Genomic DNA, 20,000 nt, shown 5'->3' with positions numbered 1-20,000 from the left:
ATGTGTGTGTGTTTTTGTGTGTGTGTGTGTGTGTGTGTGTGTGTGTGTGTGTGTGTGTGTGTGTGTGTGTGTGTGTGTGTGTGTGAGTGTCTGTGTTAGTGTGTGTGCCCGTTTGGAAGTGTTCTTGTGCGCGTCTCTATGCGTTATAATGACAAAAACTGCGAGGCCAGACACTCGGGCACGTGCACTACGGCTGCAGTGTTACCACTGGGTTTTGCAAGTTGTTTGCCCTATTCATCCAGATTCCAGTGACTCGTGTGACAGTAATGTCTATTTCCCCCCCGAAACAGCGCAACACAAGGTAAATAGCTTTTCCAGAGGAGTAACATCAATCTGTGAGAGTGCTGCGACTGTAATATCCATCTTAACCATCGACAAAACCCAATTGCAGGACCCCGCTTGTGGTCTGCAGACAAGTTGTGTTTGTGTCTGCCTATTGTCCTCCACTTGGCAATCAACCCACACTCTGGTGGGGCTGGAGTTATTGGGCAGTAATCAAAATGAGGAGTCCAATAAATCAAAATGCACAAGGGAGAGAGAAAGAAGGAGACAGAGAAACAGGACGAGATGATAGACAGAAACACTTTGGGGGGGGGGGGGGGGGGGGGGTTGTAAAACCTGAGCTCACCTTGAGCACAAAGTTGTCCTCAGCCTGCAGCTTCAAGTCCAGCACCGACTTCTTGACCTGTTCCTCAAAGACCATGTCTCTTTTCCGGGGGACGTCCAGGGCGGGGAACAGGTCTCCGATCAGCCCCATGAACACCGGCATGTCGTCGGTCACGATCTTGGGGATGTTGAAGTCCCGGAGCGCCCGCATCAGGACCTGGTCCTCGGGTCGCCCCGGGTCTCCCCTCTTCAGCGAGCCTGCCACCACCAGCACCGACTTGATGGCTCGCAGCCCCCAGTCGTAATGGTCCTACCGCACGGACACAATGATGCGACCCAAACGATGAAAAAATACATCAGTTTAACTGCTAATGCAATTACATTCAAAACAAAGAAGCTCGACGATCCAGTGCTTGAAATGGCGAAGTGGCAATAACTTAAAAGAGGCTTGCAAATTTTGCCCGGTGGAACATAAAACGAAAACCTAGACTGTCCTGGCCAGACAGTTTCTATTGTTTTTTGTTGACTTTGAATCAGCTAAAAAGCAGAGGAAAGCGGATTCCTGGCTTACTACTTTCCATTGATTTGCAGCTTCAGCCTTTGAGATTATAGCTTACAGCAGCGGTCAGTTCATTATCATTTAATTTCATTAGGCATGGCTAATGTTGAAAAAGCTGAAATGAAAACGTGGAATTAAACAACTCTGCATAACAAGGGGGTGGGGGGAGAAAATAATGAAGGTGATATTTACGCTGCTTCGCAATCGAAGAGTGTCGGCCTTGTGACTCTTGAATAAAGTTGAAATATTGCGCAATGTCGCTTCAATAGGCCTGCGATCACAAAATATTCATTCATAATCCAAAGGTCATAACATCCTCCAGCCGCAAATCCTTGGCCAGGAGCGACTTTATTCATTATTAATAACTTAAAATATTGGTGCAACATCGGGAGTGAGGATTTTAATATTGGAATGAAGAAAAGTGGAGAAAAATGGCCATCACACCACCACTTCCGTCAACTTAAAGGCGAGGGATTCACTTCTTTTGTTTGATGTTCCCGAAAAACTGGCCTTGTTAAAAGCTTCCGCAAAGGTTCAAACGCTACTTCTAATTGTACCATTTGAAAGGAAAATGGTTTTCTGGCCATTAAAAATACTCGCCATACTAGAGCGGCGGTTTGTTTTCCTTGTATAAACCTGGGCCTTATTAAAGTGACGCCGATACCACATCTTCACAGACACAGTAAGTTCGAGAGAGTTGGAATGAGGCCGGCAGGGCAACAGCTTCAGTCTTCAATAAACGTTCAGACATGTTTGTCGCTCTGAAATCTTTTTAAAACACCTTTCCATGCAGACTCTACCGTATGTACCCGTACTGCATTCATATGACGTATAAGGGAGGAAGAAAGGCAGAGCGGGCGATTGTTTGGTCGATTTGAACTTTGAACTGACATGTGACACATTTGTGAACGTGGAAACCTCTGCGATGGCCAATGAAAACAGCCCCGTACCTGCTTGGAGAGCAGCTCTTTACAAAGCGTGTACAGGGTGATGAACTTCCTGGCCAGGATTCGGGCCTCCAGGAAGCCCTCCGCCACCAACATGATCTCACAGATGAGCTCGAAGTCCGGCACCACCATGGCGCACGGTCTGCAAAAGAGGTGGCAATGAGTGGTGACGTTTCCTAAAAAGACAGTTTATTATAGGTTTTAGCCCTTTCTTGGGCTTCTTTGTTCTGTCGCCATCCAGAGGTCTGGATCCAATGGAGCCAATAGATGGAAAGTGGGGAAATTACAACAAATTCGATTAGATGATCTGAGAGGTTCAATATAGATTCAGTGCATGTTACTCATATTATGATGCAATATCATATTTATCTTTATTCCTATAAAATATATAATATCGATATACTATATTTATTAGATATGATACCCAAGTTGTGAGTGGCCATTACCTTCTGCCGTGTGACACTCAGTAAGGTCTGGCACCTACCTGAAGAGCGCCTTCAGGTTCTCCGGTAATTCAGTCCTGCCGGCGTAACCAGGATTCATGGTGATGAAGATGCCCACAGAGGGGAAAAGATTCACATCCTCCCCCATAAAGTTAAACCTCTGCTTCTTGTCACGGATGGCGTCCTGGATGCTTTTCACCTGGTGACAGCAGAAAACACATAATATACCAAATTGTTGGTGGTGTTCGCTGTTCCCATCCTTGGGAGTACAGAAATGTTGCAGCCAAACAACGTCGGCGCACGCAGGGGAACAGAGGGATGAAAAATAAACGTAGTGTTTGTGGCATATTAATCAAGCATTAATACCACACAGCACATACCCGAGTCAATTTGTCACGGTCTGTCAAATTGTGTGACAGCGAGCGTTTTTTCCCTGCGAAAATTCAATCTCACCGCTGACGAGAGCACAATTTTTCGCCGGCGGTTTACTGGTTGGATGGACCGCGGAGTTTACGCTCCTTCATTCTCCGACAGTCTCCGCTCGCCCGGCCTGATTGGATCTACGACAACCCCACTGAACGGGTTGTCGTAGAAATGATGTCCAGTTTCCCCGGCCCGGCCTGTGAGTCGACTAGGAATTCAACACGCATGGGGTAAAGGGGCGTCGGCGATCGGCGGCTGAATAAAGAGGAAAGAAACGACGAGGGGGAAACTCCTCTTCACAGATGACTCAGCCGCAGATCAGTCGGTCATACTAGAACAGAGGGGGGAGAAATACCAACACAAACCGAGCGGTTCCTGGAAAAAGTCGAGTGGAGTTCAACAGAAGAGCTCCTTTTCTTTCTTTTTTCTCTCTTTATCCGAGACTTGAAACAGTGCTTCGGCACCGCGGCCATCCCACAGCGACGGGACAGAAGCCGGATAAAAACGGTGCGCACATTAACGAAACAAGACTGGAACTGCCGCTGAAGTGTACGGTGGGATCTCTGAGAGTCCAATTTGGATTCATCGCTGGCTCTTTGAATAATGAAGATTGGAGATTTGAAGCCCGGCCTCCCGTCGGCTGGAGGCTAGGAAGTGGTGTTGGTATAGAGGCAATCTATCCCGATGCTGCTGCGCCTGGCGGCCTTCTGTTTGGTTTGGGTCCGCCTCGTATGGCGCCGGTCTACCCGACGACAAGTGTTTCCGGTGTGCTGCGGCGCCTGTTTCTACTTTGATGGGGATGGATTAAGCGCCCTCCGGTACGGTGCCCGGCGCCACCCTGTCATCCTCTGCGGGGGCCCCCCCACAATTCTGCGCTGCAACGCGGGGCAGTTTGCGGTTTGTGTAGTCCACACCGCAGCTACATCCTCACCGCAGCTACATCCACACCCCGAAACACCACCAAATGATTCATTATAGCGCGCAAATGCTCATTCATTCTGCCGACACTTCAAATTCTCTAAGTGCCGTAAGACTTGCGCGGCTTATGGAGAGAATGCGTGCTTGACTTTCAGTGCCGCTGAAGAGGGAGGGAAGGGCAGAGGAACAACTACACTCTTAAGTCTGGCAGATGAATAATGATCTATTGTGTCCGGGAAGGGCCCTCGTGATTATCGCGATCCTGATCGGCGTTCGTATCAGCTGTATGCTTTTCCATATCATAGCCCAAACCCAAGGTAACCGTGTGAGGCCGGTGGGGGTTGCAGTTAATCCCAGGTAGTAAAGCAACAAGACAACGGCGATGGCGAGCATCTGAGCCGAGGCAAGCAGAAAACGGCTAATTTCTCAAAGGGCCGTAATCAAACGGCCGGCTGGGGTCTCCGGGAACGTGCTTTTATTATCATGTAGTGTGAATACATTCATGTGCAGTTTATGTTGACTGCGGGACCTCCGCAGACCTCCGCTAACGACGTGTTGGAGGCGCCCGTCCGGCTAATGAGTCACGACTCATAAAGCCGTAATGTGGGATCCGCCCGCGGCTTCACGCTCACCTGCACCGCCACCACGGACAGCACCTCCACGGAGATCCGGTTGAACTCATCGAAGCAGCCCCACGCCCCGGTCTGAGCCAGGCCCTTGTAGATATTTCCGCATGACTGGAGGAGAGAGGGAGGGAGAGAGAGGGAGAGAGAGAGAGAGAGAGAGAGAGAGAGGAGTTAAAGAAAGAGAGAGACAGATGGGTATATTGACACCGCAGGACACAGAGTCAGCTCGTCAGGTACACAAAGGTAGTAAATTAGTCAGGCGGACAAGGCACATGGGGGATAGATTAAAGAGAGGTATTGCCAATTAGAGATTGAGATATACTGTATGGCAAGACATTTAACTCCAGCACCTTCGCCGTCGCGCCGGCATTAGGGGCACAGCACGACCAGAGCAAGGGGAAGAGCAGCGGCAAAGTCATGCCGGCGAGACATCTTTGCCGCCAAAGTAAGTTTGAGCTCGGAAAAAAACCCCAAAAGGAAAAACAGAAAAATGTTCTAAAGGCTGCGGCCCACGTTTTCCTCCTTCTTCTTCCTCTTCTTCTTCTTCTTCTTCTTCTTCTTCCAAACACAGAACATCGACTTCAGGGCAGATGAGCAACCCTCCGGAGCGCCGCTGGGACTGGATGCGGCTTCTCCTCCCAATTACAGGGCCAGAGAAACCCGCTCTGACGCCAACCGCTGTTGACTGGAGGATTGATTCACTCCGTGGGTGGTGCCGGCGCGGGCGTGCGGGCGTGCACGCGTGCGCGAGCCAGCCCCGGCGCTGCCGTGCGTGCACCTGCCCGCGTGCGTGTCTGCACGGCCCCCGCATAGGTGTGCGACAGCATCTGAAGCCGGAGCGGGTTAGCGCCTCACCGCTGAGCCTGTATACGTTAATGACGCCCCTGTCCGGGAAGCGTGAACAAGATGTATCAGAGATTATGTTTACATCTCCCCTGACCACTCACCGTGCAAGGGGTGTGTATGTGTGTGTGTGTGTGTTTGTGTGTGTGTTTGCGTGTGTGTGCGTTTGCGTGTGTGTGCGTGTGCAATGGAGTGTGATGAAGGATAAATATGACAAGGGCATTTATGACATAGCTTGAAGGAAAGCCCAAAGGAGTAAGCGGTAAAAACCATGAGGGTTTAACTAATCTGCTCTCTTCCCTTCGAGTGGGGGTGGGGTTGGAGGGGTTTGCGAGGGTGGAGGAGGAGGAGGAGGAAGAGGGGCGGGGGTGCGGGAAGATGAAAAGAGAAATTTAAAAAAGCAAGAACGTCAAAGGATGTGGAGTTGGTTTGACGACTTGACACCAACACTACGTCGGTGACAGAAAAAAAAGCATAGATGAAAAGAACCGTGCATGATATGGACCATTAGCAAAACGTGCAGTGTCTCAAGTGCACGTCCTTGCGTGCCATTCACACACACGTGCAGCTGCAGGCGCACACACACACACGCGCGCGCACACACACCTTGTAGTCCATCTGCTCTGAGCAGTTGAACACGTAGACCATGATGCCCAGCGCTCGACCCAGGTCCTTGGTGGTCTCCGTCTTCCCTGTGCCCGCCGGACCTGCTGGAGCGCCGCTCATGGTCAGGTGGAGCGACTGGGTGAGCGTGATGTAGCATCTGATGGCAGAATAAGTAAATACAAACACATAAACACAAAGGAAATAATGACACGTTATTTACTTTGCGCCCTAAGCAAAAAATGTTAGAAACGGAAGCCGGCTGCTATACCCTGAACTCAACTGTGTCGAAAGTGAGATACCTGCTATTCTTTTATTCGTTTCTGTTTAAATGGATGATTTTACACGTGGGCAATTTTACATATTCTAGCTCAGTGATCCTCAACCTTTTTCATACTGTACCAAGGACACTGAATTTGATAGCCATTAGGCCATAAAGCCCATTTGATTTTGTCACCAGGACCGGCACCATTAGATAGGATTCAGGCCAAACTTCCATACGTCTATATTATAGTTAGGGAGGTAACAATGAAACCTTGATCAAAACAGTCGTATTGAACATTCTCTAATGGTGTTAACACCTTGTAAATGAAATCATTGGGAATTTTAACGATAATGATTTTGCTGGCGACCCTCACAAACCTCTTTTAAGGAGCCCGGAGGTTGGGCGTTTACCTGATACAGCTACCCACAGCGTATGACAGTATGACAACTCCAATGAGGGCAAAATAGAGCGACCCCTTGTAACATGCAATAGTAACAGTAACCCCATTCTGCCAACGTTGCTCCTCCGCCCCCTTCACACACACTCACACACACACACACACCCTGCACCCTGGCACTTTGATCATCACGCAGGCTGATCATTGACACCAGCGATTACTTCGCCCTACAGAACCTGTCAGGAGGAACAAACGTTCCTCCCGGTCCAGTATCAATAAAACCTGCAGTCACGGGTGATGAGAACTGATGGAGACAATCAAGACCACATTGATGAAAAGGGATAAACACAATGGTTTTGCCTTGGATGTCGATACCGTGATGATTTTAATGAGCCCTGGTTAACAGATGATGAATTGGTGGTGGTGGTGGTGGTGGGTGGGGGTGGGGGTGGGGGGTAATATTGGGAAGCGTAACGAGAGACGGAAGCCGCCGGAAGACAAATGAGGCCATCTGTGTACGGCGCATCCGCACTGTTGCCAACCAGCTTTATGGCTCTTCCCCTAAAATATGGTCGAAAAAAAACACACAATCAATCACCTGGATGGTTGGATAAGGATGTCCCCCAGTGAATACCTAAACCTGGGAATGAGGAGAGGCTCTGGAACCCTGCTCCTGAAATTGCCGGCCACGAGGTGGCTTGCTTCGCGGCGACGTCTTTGCGCGGTAAGAAATGGCTGCACCTCATTCTGTCTCACTTGTTCTCCATCTGTCTCCCTTCCTCACTTTCTCCCTCCGCCTGTCTCTCCCCAAATCCCGACCCCCCTTCCCCTTTCGCTCTCCGCGCTTGCTGAGTTAAAATATTCTTGACATTTTGCATAATGGTGCAGCCTTAAGAGGTCCTGCAGCAAGCGTTGAGCAAATGCTTGTTTTGTGCCAAAACCATTCCCCGCTGTGGTTATGGATTACAGCGTGCGATTCATTAGCGTAATGATGCCACAGCGAACACACCTCAGTAACTAGACCCAGCCTGCTTGCGGTGCACAACCACATAACGCTTATCTAAATAGCAAATGTTCCTTTTGAAATTTGATGTACGGCCTCTTCAGAAGGTATTCAAATCACACACCCAGGAATCATCTCTCGTGTTTCGATAAGCGCCTTTGGACAAAGATATTACAGAGCGCATTTGTAACCTGTATCTGTCTCATGTCACCTTCCACCCCTCAACGCCACGCCAACGTGCTCGGGTGATGTGTCGATTTCCGTTTTTTTTACCTCGCCTCACGTGGAGGACACAAAGAAACAATCCGTTCCCCACCGCGGCCCCTCGCGCAGCGCCGAAAATAAAAGTCAGTGGCCATCGCCTGACATGTAGCGCTCCCAAATCAAGGACATGCACCATATGGTGGAGCCTCGCCGCACGGCTGTTGGTCCAGCCTCCTGAAGACCATTGTTCCTGCTTTGTTCGTGCTTCAAAGGGAATCGCAATCGCAAGAGTGCGGGGACGCGGTTTGCCAAAGGGCTTAAGCGGCAGTTTTTTAATATAAAACAAACATCTTTTGGCAAGGCCTCCTCTCGCGGAGCAGTTTGTAAAAGGTTTCGTTTGCCGCGGATACGCGCGCGAGACGAGGGGAAATGAGACGGGCTCTGAAACTGGAAAAACCTTGCGTCTCGCGTGCATCAATCAAAAGAAATTGACGGCCCGTAATCTTATGTCGTCGCTTGCTTGGCCCCCTGGGGAAGGCACTGATCGCCGCCATGTCTGCTGTACCTGTCGGTGAGAGGGGTAATCACCAGCCGAGGAGTGTTGCCCAGGTATTCGTATGAGTAGAGGAACTGGGCGTCGCATATGTTGGCGAAACAATGTGCCTCCTTCTCTCCCCAGCGATGTCTCAGCTGAGACAGCCAAATGAACGCCTGTGAGTTATCCACCTGGAGAGGACGGAGACAGATAAATAGAGAGGGAGCGAGAGAGGGGGATTGACTGGATCATCAGAGACTGTGTCGGTGCCGGAGAGGAAGGCTGGAATAATCGTGGCTTTTCTCCCCCCTAATTATGCTAATGACACACCTCGCTTGAATATATTAATGCGCTTGCTGCTGATTCTCAGAGTAATGGCTGGTAACGGATCCGATCGGTGGGCCTGCGTGGAAAATTGAATACACGGGCTTGCACATCCGCCAGCAGCCTTCCTCACCTTCTGAGCAATTATCTTGGCCACCACGTCCCTGGCGTGCACGTCGATGGTGCAGATGGTCATGACCTTCTGGCGGTCCCCTGGCGTCAGCTGGCCAACCAGCATGGAGATGAGAGTGTTGAGTTGGGACACCTGCTTCTTGTAGTACTCCTTCATGGCGTTCTCGTAACCCTCCTCCAGGCGGGCGAAGGCCATGCCCACGTCGGACGTCCACCAGATCTGGGTGCAGGTCAGCGCCACCTGAAATGGGCGGGGGCGGAGCATGAAGAGCTGACTGGGCATGAGGCGTGCCACATGCTGGATCAGACGTCAAACTGGATGAGACTGTAAAGTTGATGACACTGCATAAAAGGACTGTGGTTGAAGTCCTACATTAAACATTGTATTCAAGTAAAATGATCATAAACCCTGAAATTACAGTAAATGTAGTCAAGTATTAAAAGCAAAACAGTGTCTCGAGAATTTAGTGGAGAATAAAGTCAGCTAAATGGGAGCTATTCAATTAAAATAGAAATACCTTTTTACCATTATTCTTACGAAAGGACTCAACTGCAAAAACGGTGCCTGACCTTTGTGGAAAGTCTCAAAAAGCTATATAAATATAAAGTGGATTTCAATGGAATTTCAATCCTTGCTTGCAGTGGATTTACTGTAAATCTGCGGGACTTTGGGGTAAATTCCTTACTATGCATCTTATTGACAAACTTGTTGCCAGTGCATGCGCTTAAAATATACAGATACATTCCCCCTCATGCTGTAGCTTTGTAGTTTTAAATGTCCGACCCCAAAACCAGTGCGGTACCTGAGCCGGGTAGTCAAACAACCACTGCTCCCTGTGTTTGTCCTCGTAGGCCACCACCCCCTCTGTCATCTCGTGACGCACGGTGGCACGCATGGTGTCCATGACGCGGTTCAGCCAGACCTCCACCTGAGAGAAAGAAGCCATGACAAAGAGGGCGAGGTGAACAAAACGCTGAAATATTGTGGCGTCCCCACCTCACAAGCATCGCGGCGCTCTCTTATCAGCGCCCCCTAATGAGGTCATTAATAAGCATTAGCGTGGAAGTGGAATCAAGGCAGCACTGTCGGGCATAATGGAAAATTTATGGACTTGGATATTCATCACCTTGTCTCTCTTTATTTTTTCACTTTGGGTGGTACCTGATATCTATGTTGTGCATTCATCCCTATGAATTCAAGTTGTGAGAATTTATATCAGCCATAAAATGATGGGACTCAAAAACACACAGCCGCGGTCATACGACTGTATCCTTGAGAAACTTCCTGGTGTAATTCCGATGGAGTGGGGCTCCACGATCCAAGCTGTGGAAATGACCACAGCACGTGCACCGTTGCACGTGCAGCGCGTAACGTACCTGCCCGTTGCAGTCGCAGACCCGATTGAAGGGGACGTACTCCTCCTCTTTGCTGTACATGCCCAGGGCAATCTTAGAGTGGTTCCCCTCATCGTCCTTTTCAAACTCCATGTTGGCCATGTTGTCGAAGAGCTTGGACAGATGTTTCTGGACCTGAGCGACAGTGAAGCCTCACGCTCAGCTTGGACAGCTTGGATTACACACAGTTCACTCTCTGACAGTGCTTTTTATTGCTGTTGACAAATACTGACATTATATTATCGCTTTTTTTAAATTGTGCTGAGGAGTCATTGATTTATGGTGTAAATACACTAACATGCAGCACCCTGACAATTGGATGCCGTATGTATGTCAAACATTGCCCCCATGTGGACACTATGAGAACAACACTAAAAATAATATATACGGCTCTGAGATAATGATTCATAAGAGAAAAGAGGCTGAGGAGTGAAACTACAGCCTTAAAGGAGCGTTTTTCTGCATCATCTCTTGCAACTTTTGTAACATCTGATGCTCTCACCTGGTGCGGGTTGGTCCCGTTGGACAGGATGTCCAGCAGATCAGCCGAGGAGATGAAGTAGAACCTGGGGAATGCCAGACGCTTGGTGTCCAGGTACTCAGCAAGAGCCTTCTCACACATGGACAGCCTGTACAGGATCACAACATGTGAAATGTTGCTTAATGTCCTTCCATGTCCGTGTGTGTGTGTGTGTGTGTGTGTGTGTGTGTGTGTGTGTGTGTGTGTGTGTGTGTGTGTGTGTGTGTGTGTGTGTGTGTGTGTGTGTGTGTGTGTGCTTGCGCCACGCTGCTACATCTTCAACAGCACCGTTGATCTGCCACCCTCCCTCACCTGGACTGGATGTCCTCCAGTTTGGAAAACAGGCCGGGCTTATTGGTCGCCACCACCACGTTGGGCGTTTTATGGGCCTCATTCGCCACCTCTTTGAAATCAAAATCAATCCCTTCAAAGCGCTTGGAGTCCTGCAGAGGGTTTCCAAGCGGGAGCCGGGCCAGGGGATTTTGGGTTCCCATAGGAGAGAGAGCGAGAGAGAGAGAGAGAGGGGGGAAAGAGAGAGAGAGGGAATCGGAGAGATTTAATGGCAAACATCTGGCTTTAAGCAAACCCCATCAGCAGGGGGGCAATTAAGGAAGACGTGTGATTCCCATTTCCTAAAGTGGTCCTATAAGGCAATTAATGAAGCCTTGATTTATAAGTACAGTACAAGAGTCACCCACGTATCGCATGAGTGTGTTTGTGCACGTGCACGTTTGAGTGTGTGTATGTGTGCGTACATGCACATTTGCGTGTTTCTCCGAGCGAAGGGATGCGTTTGTGTATTTTGGCATTTCTGGATGTAGGACACCATACTGTACGCATTGTTCGCGAGTGCGCATGACGTGAGTCGGTGAGCGCTCATGGGACCTCGGGCAGCTGCGAGCGGATGTCCTCGGAGCCGATGAAGATGCTCTCCAGGTGAGTCCAGGTGCGCTGCACCTCGAACCAGATGGAGATGACCATGTCGGCCACCGACAGCTTACGCTGCCAGCTGGACACCTCCTCCAGGAAGTGGGCGATGTACTTGGACGACATGAGGTTCTGCAGCTGCACCTGGTTGTCCTCCAGGGTTTCAATCAGGTCCTCGTCCGAGCGCAGCAGAGGCAGCTGGGTCCTGTGGTGGGGCTCGTATTGGAACTCCATACCTGGAGACGAGCAGTGGGTGGATGAAATATCATCCAGATAAACTGATGCAACGCTAACCACGGTCAGAGAATCAAGGCCTTATAAAGTAGGAATATTGTCATCAAACTTGTGGAAACATTGTTTATTTTGCTGTTTGCGCTGTAAATGAGCGTCGAGCTCCATCTTGCAGTACCCGTCCACGTGGAGTTGAGTTCGGAGAGGACCTTCTCCATGCTCATCTCTTTGACCGCCTTGTCCACGATCTCTCTCACCTCCTCCTCAAAGCTGTGCAGGTTGAGCTGCAGCAGGTCGGACAGGGTGGTGTCCTGCACAAACAGACACAAGCACACACACACACACACACACACACACACACACACACACACACACACCGTTTCAGCGCTCGGCTTCATCCTTTTTTACGTAACGCCCCGTCACGCCGCTGGCGGTTTTGTACGACTGGCGCGCACTAAAACTAATTAGGAAAGCAGATATTAGACAGCAGAAAGCGGGGCAATTTAGGGTTCATAATAACATTTTTTTTCAGACAGTCGGGACCCACAGCTTTCACCCGCTTCTAGTTCTACGGTACATAACGAGCATATCAAGCACTCGAATGAATCATATTGACAGCCGTTCTTTAACACCTCCAAAAGCTATTTAATGCAAATATCCATAAAGCCTAATGAGGATTGCAGCTAGACTGCAATGTAAAAAAAAACCGGAACAATAAAGGAAAAATGATGATGCAAAATACTTAATGATAATCTATATGAATCATAATGCAAAAGCAGTTATAAACGGATCTATGCATGTTATGGGATACTCGAATCATGACATTTTCCTTTGTTTGCTAATTGTCGATAATAACTAAATAAACATTTTAATTGACCATTATGTTCAGTTCATAACGGTGCGACAATACACAATTACCTTAGGAGGAAAAGCCACAAATATTTCAACAGCAAAAATTGGGTAGACAGTTATTTTTTTCTTCACCCAGCTGACAAAAACGTTGTATTTATTGTGACATTTATTGGCATCTCACGTTTCAAGAATTTAACGACTTGACAAAATGCGCTCAAATACTTGCGATCGGGCGATTATGTAATTACGACGTATTTGTGATGGCTCTAACCGACACTCCTTCACACGATTTAAGAATTCCACACATAGCGGCGCCTAGCACCTCGTTCATGGTGAAGTGGACCCCGGTGGCGGCCATCAGCTGCTGCCAGTGTCGGGCCCGGATGGCCGGGTTCTGGAGCTCGGCCACGGCCCGCAGAGAGATGAGGAGGTTCTTCACCCTGCTGTCCAGCCCCGCGAAGGCGTCCCACGCTCTCACCTGATGAAGACAAAAAGACGGGATCAGAGGGCAGCGGGTGCCAAACTCCCTCGGAAAGCAGCCATCATTAGTGGACTGAAGATGAATGAGAATATTAATCGACGTGAATAAAAAAGAAAATTCAAAGAAATAATGAAAAAGTAAAAAAAAAAAAAAGTAATTTGATATTCTCCTTCCCCGGCTCTCACCTCTTTATCCAGCCCACGGATATCTTTGGAGAACCGTTTACACTCCAGCTCCATCTCCTCCACGTCGATGCCTCTCCAGGGGGTGGTTCTCCAGGCGGCCATGCTGGACTCCACCATGTTGATCATGTCCCACAGCTCCTTCAACAGCACCACCTCTCGTCTTCAGGGAGTGGAGGAAAGGAGGGTGTAGTAATATGTCGGTGCAAAAGAGATCGACATGCCGGGAAAATAAATGGCAACAGCACTAATTTCATCGGTTGATGGTAAGTGAATTATTGATGAGGATGATCTAGTGAGTTAATTTCGGTGTCCAGGACTTTTTGACACCAAGTGGCAATAAATAGCGATGAAGTTCAACACGTTAGGGTCAACTCCAATTCCCACAGGCAATTTCTGTGCGGTCAATTTTTTTTTTCTCGCCATCTATTCGTATTCTAGCGGCGTTCATCTCTATCAATGACCTCACTTATTATCACAAAACGGGACAGCATTTACTTCGAAAAAAGCCAAATGCGGCGCAACCCGAAATACATGTGGACAATTCCGATTTGGAAATAAATGTAAAAATAACGAATTGATAAAAACAACTTCTTTAATGGTTATATCTTTGGGAAATATGAACATTAACGCCTGCGCCGTTGGATTTATCTGTTCAAGAAACGTTAACACGTTGTCCAATTACGCTATAATGGTTCATTAAGTCTGGCATTTGGAAAGGAGCAGGCAGGATCCCACCTGCACTGCCGGAGCTGTCTATAGTCTGAGAGGTTGACCTCAAACAGGCTGGCAGATTCCAACAGGGAGGCCATCACCGACTCCCTCTCCTCGATCTGCCGGTGGGAAGCGTCCAGCATCTGGTGAGGGTTCTCGCTGTCAAACCTGGGATGCGAGCGTGAGCGCCCATGCGTGTACAGAGAAAATTAAAGCGCAGCAAAATCTGAAATAAGGCCTGCTTTACAGTGTGTAAAGCAGGCCTTATTTAGTTGGCAAGGCCGGAGTCTCCGCCGCCAGCCCCACACAGTGACAATTATCGATGACTTCCAGAACATTAATGAGAAAATAATCACCAGGTTATTAAGAGACCAACTATGCACATAACTAATATGACAATTAGGTTTTATGACGAAGCATCTCTACCAATGAATTAATTATCATTATGTTAAGATTCAATTAGCCCTGCCTGATGTGAAAGCCTGGAGATGATAACAATTCCATGCACTGTGCTATCAACCAATAGCAGGGGAAGGGTGACATTTCCAGCGATTTAGCTTTTTCAAAAGGTGTTTTGATATCGTAATTGTGCTTTTACCACTGGGTTTTGTTAAAAAATAAATAAACCTACCCGAGTAGAAAAAAAATAATCAAGTTCGCGGCTCATAATCCTCCCCAAACCTCTACCTGAAGGGCCCGTTCTTGCGGAAGTACTCGCGGAAAGCGTGCTGCTCCACGTCGAAGGCGGAGCACTTCCTGCGCAGGCTGGCCACCTCGCTGGCCTGCAGCGGCGCCACCTGTTGCTTGACCATAACCGCGTGTTTTTTCACGTTGGTCCATTTTTCCGGCAGTTCCTGTCGACAGATAGAGAGGTGGACAGACAGGTAGCAAAGACAGGGATGAACGTCTCGGATGAAGCGCGGCGAGAATAGGTAAGGCTCTTCCGCCCTGTAGACACGTCACACCTCCAACTGCTTGTAGACTACGTCGGGCAGCTCCTGCTCGTACACCCTCAGCAGAGCTATGGTCTGTTGGAGGGGCTCAAACATGGCGTCGGTGGTGCTTTGTCTTTCCTTGACCGCCAGCAGTTGACCCATGACCTCAACCAGACCGCTATAGTCGCCCTCCTCCACCCGGTGAGCTAGACCCACATCGGCCACGGAGATGAAGTTCGCCAGGTCTGAGAGACTGGGGGGGGCGGATGATCGTTAGGGAAAAGGTGTGCATGGATTCAGGGAGCTAAATTTGATAAGCTTGTCGGGTTATAGTTGCAGTGCGGGCGAGCCATTGATTACGGTACCTGTTCGTCACATGGTCAATGAGGTGCTGTTTGAACATCAGGCTCCACTTCTTGATGATGTTGAGCAGAGCGCTCTTGAAGGCACGCCCATCCACCTTCATCCACCCCTGGAACACACACACCGGCTCCAGGCCGTGCACCTCCTCGTAGATCTGCTCGTACCTGCGACGGGGGGAAGACTCCTCTCAAGCACCGCGGATATATGACGTTGAACGGCATTTGGAGAGGGATGTTCAACACCCACCCGTCCACCTGCTCCCTAAAGTCGTCCAGGGTCGGAGGGGTTTCCGGGACCCCGTCCTCGCCGTGGGACTCAATCTCCAGAGTGGTCAGGACGTGGCCGTATAACAGGAACTGCCGCATGAACTCCGCCTTGTCATCCACGTAGAGGTAGGCGTAGCACTCCAGGGAGTTCCGGAACTCAAGACACGCCACTATGACGTAGTCAATGCGCTTCATCAGCTCTTGCCGCATCTCCATCAGGTGGGCCATGTCTTCCATATCACTCTATGGGGAAAGGAAACAAACACAATAGAATAGATGAAATAATACAGTATAAATACAGTATGGTTATAGATAAACACAAAATAGATAGTCCACATATCGATGTGTCCTCCATGTGAAAGTCCCAGGCCGATAAAAAACGCTTCTGATTCTGACATCACTGTCCCAATACCTGGTAGTGAGGGAACGGGCTTTGCAGAGAAAGGCGTGGCACAAGAGAAGAGATTCTGTACACATCGTTGATGAGGCTTTCCACCAGGTCGTAGAATCCGTCCGGTTCTCCGATCTCCAGAGAAGGACTGAACACCATGTCAGGAACCTTCAGGTCCAGCTGTGTCTCAAACAAAGGGGCTACGCCGGCTGTGTGATCTGACATGAAGGAAAGAGTCAGTCGGTTTGTACAGTATTTTCTTGTGTTGTTGTTGTTGTTTTTTGGGTTTTTTTAGCGCGTTATTAAGTTAATTTGTGACTTGGATAATTTTTTTTCTCTGATTTCCTACCTGTGTTTTTCAGGAAGAATTTGAGTGAGCACTCGATGCTGCTGAAGAAGCCATCCAGGACCATTTCGTCGATGTAGTCCACGTAGGCCTTCCACTCGGCTGAGTCTGGATTTGCTCGGAACAGCTGCTGATTGCTCTGAGACATATGGGAGGCTGAGACTCACAAACTGGGTCTATATAGCATAATTAGTCACATCCGATCATTTCAAAGCAACTTGTGAAAGGGAAGATTTAAGAGCAATATCACAGTCAAGAGGGAAAGAAATGACGAAATGTAAGCGAAATAACTTTCAAACAGCCACACACAAAAAACAAGCACCTGGAGCAGGAAGTGGATCTTCTCTCCGGAGGTGCATATCAGTCCGTAAAAGCGCTCCAGCCTCTCGGCCCGGTCCTCCAGGCGGAGCAGCGCGTCTTTCTTGCCCTCTCTCCTGTCGAAGATCGGGCAGATCCAGGACTTCATGCAGGTCTGGATCTCGACCACATGGTCCTTGGTCGTCTGGAGGCGGCTCTCCAGGTCACACACGCGGTCACGGATATCCTGGATGTAATCCCAGACACCTGGAGGCGAAGAAGGGTGCAAAAGACAGGCAACACAGAAATGTGGCCACGGTTATAAGGAAGTCAGGCAATGGGATTTGGAGGGCGGGATCCATATCCGACACCTTCAAAAAGTGACGCAACAATGCCTTAAGAGTACAATGAGCGAAAAACATCTTCCACTGTCTTATCCTTTGCTCGCCAGAGTCAGGAGTACTCGACTCAGTCTCCTGCAACAGATTTTCATTAAAAAAAACAGCCCTTTAGAAAGTGCATCTGAGAGGCTTCTGCGTTGGATGTCATGGTTTGTGTATGGACTCAAAGGAAAACTCTGGTATTTTTTCCACGCAGACCTCATTTTCTGATCGCTGGGAGTCGCGGCCCGAGTGATTGGCATCAGAATTTTTAATCGATCGAGTTCTGAAAAAAGATATTAAACGGTATTTTCTCACTAATGGGCAGTATTAAAGGACTCTGATTTCAATCCGCAAAAATGGTTTTCTTGTGTGCACAAACCATGACATAGAAGAGTCGGGTCCGGCATAGAAGCTCCTCAGAGCTCAAACGCAAATTCCCCCAAAGAGAGACTGCATGTGCCGCCTTGAAGCACAAATATTCAACAAATTTCTGTTCCCTCCTCGTGGGAAAGCCCAGATCCTAAGAAACCGACGGCACCCGCCCTCGCCCCAGCCCTCGCCAAACGCCGTGTCAATCAAACAGCATCAATTATTGAGCGCCTCTCCTGTTCTTATTCCAGAGACAGAAAATTCAAACCCACTGTGGCTGAACTGCTTAATGTCAAACTCACATTTGCCCTAGAAATGACAAAAGGTGGCACGAGCCATCACAGGGAAAGCAGAGTACGGCGGCGGTGTCCATCCTTTGCGGCAAAGAGAAAAGTCTTGAATGCATTACGCATTCTGACCTTCCCTGGGAGAGAAGTAAGGGTTTTTATATGAAGTCTTAGTCGTCTTGTCGTGCCCTGACCTTGAGTGTTCCAGTTCAGACTCTCTTCTGCCTCTTTGAGCTGAACATCAATGTCTTTCAGTTGGCTCTGAACCAGCGGGAACTCCAGGTCCTGCTGGGAGCTCATCACCTGGAGGAGGTGGACAGTTAGGTTAGGCTTTTCTTAAAGGGCCGGTAAGAAAAGGTTTGTGGTGTCATTTGTGTTTGTTGATTCCAGTGGCAGATGGTGCACAGGGTGGGAGGGCAAAATGAAAGTCTAAAACCAACCAGTCACTAGCTCACACTCGCCAACTGAAACTACGTCATTATCACGGAAAACAGGTTAGCAGCTAAGCTGAGAATAAGTAGACCAGAGGCAAAGTGAGTTCCATTTTAATTAATTTAACTCCCAAACATCTTTAAAAGATATTAAAAAGTCCACCTGGTCCTATTTCACACTTACTGACCGCCAGAGGTAGTGTTTCGCTGGGTTTACCCACCTCACACATGCGCAGTTGAGAATTTTATATCAACAAAGTCACGCCCCTACACAATCACATGGGACTCTGGGCTCTGTTCCTTCATATCTTCTTGCACACAGTAGCAGGAAGAAAAACAGGTCAGAATAAAAGAATAAACTCTCTTTCCATGAGGAGATTACGGTCTTCACTAGGGTGACCACATTTTCAAACCCCTAAACCCCCTTCAGTCTACCACACGTTCATGCACACGCACGTGTATGCAGTTAAATTATTATTATTATAATTATAATTATTATTATTATTATTATTATTATTATTATTGTTATCTTTATCTATTTATTTATTTATTTGTTTGTTTGTTTAATTTATTTTACAAGTCAATTCACTTTTTTTCCCCCAAGATACTGCAGTCTTACCTGCAGTAACCGCTCTTCATAAAGACAAAATAACAGGTATTAGTACCTGTCTAATAATGATGTTGTTGGCAAATTTAATTAAATTTGTATTATAATTATTGATATTCAGTGAAATAAATGTAATCAAACAAATTACTTTATAACAGCTTATACGTTTCTTAATTTATTCTCAATAAAAAACATATTCCCTCCCCATCAATTTTAAACAATGAAATATTGACAACCAAACTAAACATAAAACTTTGTTACCTCCCACCCCTGTCTGTCTGTCTGCCTAATTGCAGAATATCTCAAAGATTATGAACAGATTTGTACAAATTGATTTGATTTAATGAAATTTTTGAATCCGAAAGTGATGACTCTTGGCACAGTCACGGCTGCTTGATGATCTGATCATACTGTGTGTGTGTGTGTGTGTGTGTGTGTGTGTGTGTGTGTGTGTGTGTGTGTGTGTGTCACCAGCGAGAGGGTAATGAGTGCTTCTCGCTGAAAATACATCAGGTAGCGAGGAGCTTGACTGACAGGGTCGTAATCCAATCAGGACAATGCCCGGTGTGCGCTCGCATACCAGGTAACGTTACACTGACACTTACATTGTGAACATTGATGATCTGATGCCAGTCCCGAATTTGGAGAGTCGTACCCCACCAATTACCGATGTTTTGACCGATATTTTGTCAAAAAGTGCAACATTATTTAATCAAATTGAAAAATGTATATTTTATCAAAGTCTCTATGTTGGAGAAAATTAAACACACAAAGAACTTTTATAGAATCAAAAAATGCAAAAGATGATATTAAATTAAAAAAATTTTTCTGAGTTTCCCACGAACGCAGCATGACACACTGCTTGGAGAGCCGTGTCAGTGTGTAAACGCGAGTGTAATCAAACATGGATGGATTTATAATGCCTTATTTTGGTGAGTAACTTTAAAGTGGCGTAAAACAGACAAGTACTGGATAAATAATCAATGTTTTTTTGTTAATACTTCACATCTCCATTACTGCCGATCCCGATGTGGTCAAAAAAAGTCAAATAATGACGGATATCAGTCGGGCTTTTATACTGTTTTTGTCACTGTCACAAATCAGCGGCAGAACTGCTTTAGGACAATATGTGACGTTTTTTGGAGTCACCTTGCTTTACGTTATCTGCATGTGGGAGCGAACGAAAACAAACAGG

At 47.8% G+C, this 20,000-nt stretch overlaps 1 protein-coding gene across 1 annotated transcript in view; it reads right to left on the bottom strand.

Annotated features, from left to right (window-relative positions):
* dnah9 (dynein, axonemal, heavy chain 9) overlaps positions 1 to 20,000 on the bottom strand; it is a gene marked incomplete at both ends in the record, with an annotated part of 94,962 nt that overhangs the window by 66,646 nt on the left and 8,316 nt on the right. The window contains 24 exons of the mRNA XM_080020903.1: positions 629 to 916; positions 2,116 to 2,254; positions 2,597 to 2,754; positions 4,529 to 4,633; positions 5,972 to 6,128; positions 8,403 to 8,563; positions 8,830 to 9,069; positions 9,632 to 9,757; positions 10,206 to 10,358; positions 10,726 to 10,852; positions 11,056 to 11,186; positions 11,629 to 11,906; positions 12,080 to 12,212; positions 13,076 to 13,231; positions 13,420 to 13,579; positions 14,155 to 14,298; positions 14,818 to 14,984; positions 15,096 to 15,318; positions 15,431 to 15,592; positions 15,675 to 15,937; positions 16,107 to 16,303; positions 16,435 to 16,570; positions 16,754 to 16,995; positions 17,962 to 18,070. Coding sequence (XP_079877029.1) covers positions 629 to 916; positions 2,116 to 2,254; positions 2,597 to 2,754; positions 4,529 to 4,633; positions 5,972 to 6,128; positions 8,403 to 8,563; positions 8,830 to 9,069; positions 9,632 to 9,757; positions 10,206 to 10,358; positions 10,726 to 10,852; positions 11,056 to 11,186; positions 11,629 to 11,906; positions 12,080 to 12,212; positions 13,076 to 13,231; positions 13,420 to 13,579; positions 14,155 to 14,298; positions 14,818 to 14,984; positions 15,096 to 15,318; positions 15,431 to 15,592; positions 15,675 to 15,937; positions 16,107 to 16,303; positions 16,435 to 16,570; positions 16,754 to 16,995; positions 17,962 to 18,070 — 4,155 coding nt within the window. The remainder of the gene's footprint in view (positions 1 to 628; positions 917 to 2,115; positions 2,255 to 2,596; positions 2,755 to 4,528; positions 4,634 to 5,971; positions 6,129 to 8,402; positions 8,564 to 8,829; positions 9,070 to 9,631; positions 9,758 to 10,205; positions 10,359 to 10,725; positions 10,853 to 11,055; positions 11,187 to 11,628; positions 11,907 to 12,079; positions 12,213 to 13,075; positions 13,232 to 13,419; positions 13,580 to 14,154; positions 14,299 to 14,817; positions 14,985 to 15,095; positions 15,319 to 15,430; positions 15,593 to 15,674; positions 15,938 to 16,106; positions 16,304 to 16,434; positions 16,571 to 16,753; positions 16,996 to 17,961; positions 18,071 to 20,000) is intronic.

This window comes from Zeus faber (genome assembly GCF_960531495.2).
Source record: "Zeus faber genome assembly, chromosome: 20".
Lineage (NCBI taxonomy): Eukaryota > Metazoa > Chordata > Actinopteri > Zeiformes > Zeidae > Zeus > Zeus faber.
The sequence above is the reverse complement of the archived record's forward strand: the minus strand, read 5'-3'. Positions and strand labels throughout refer to the sequence as shown.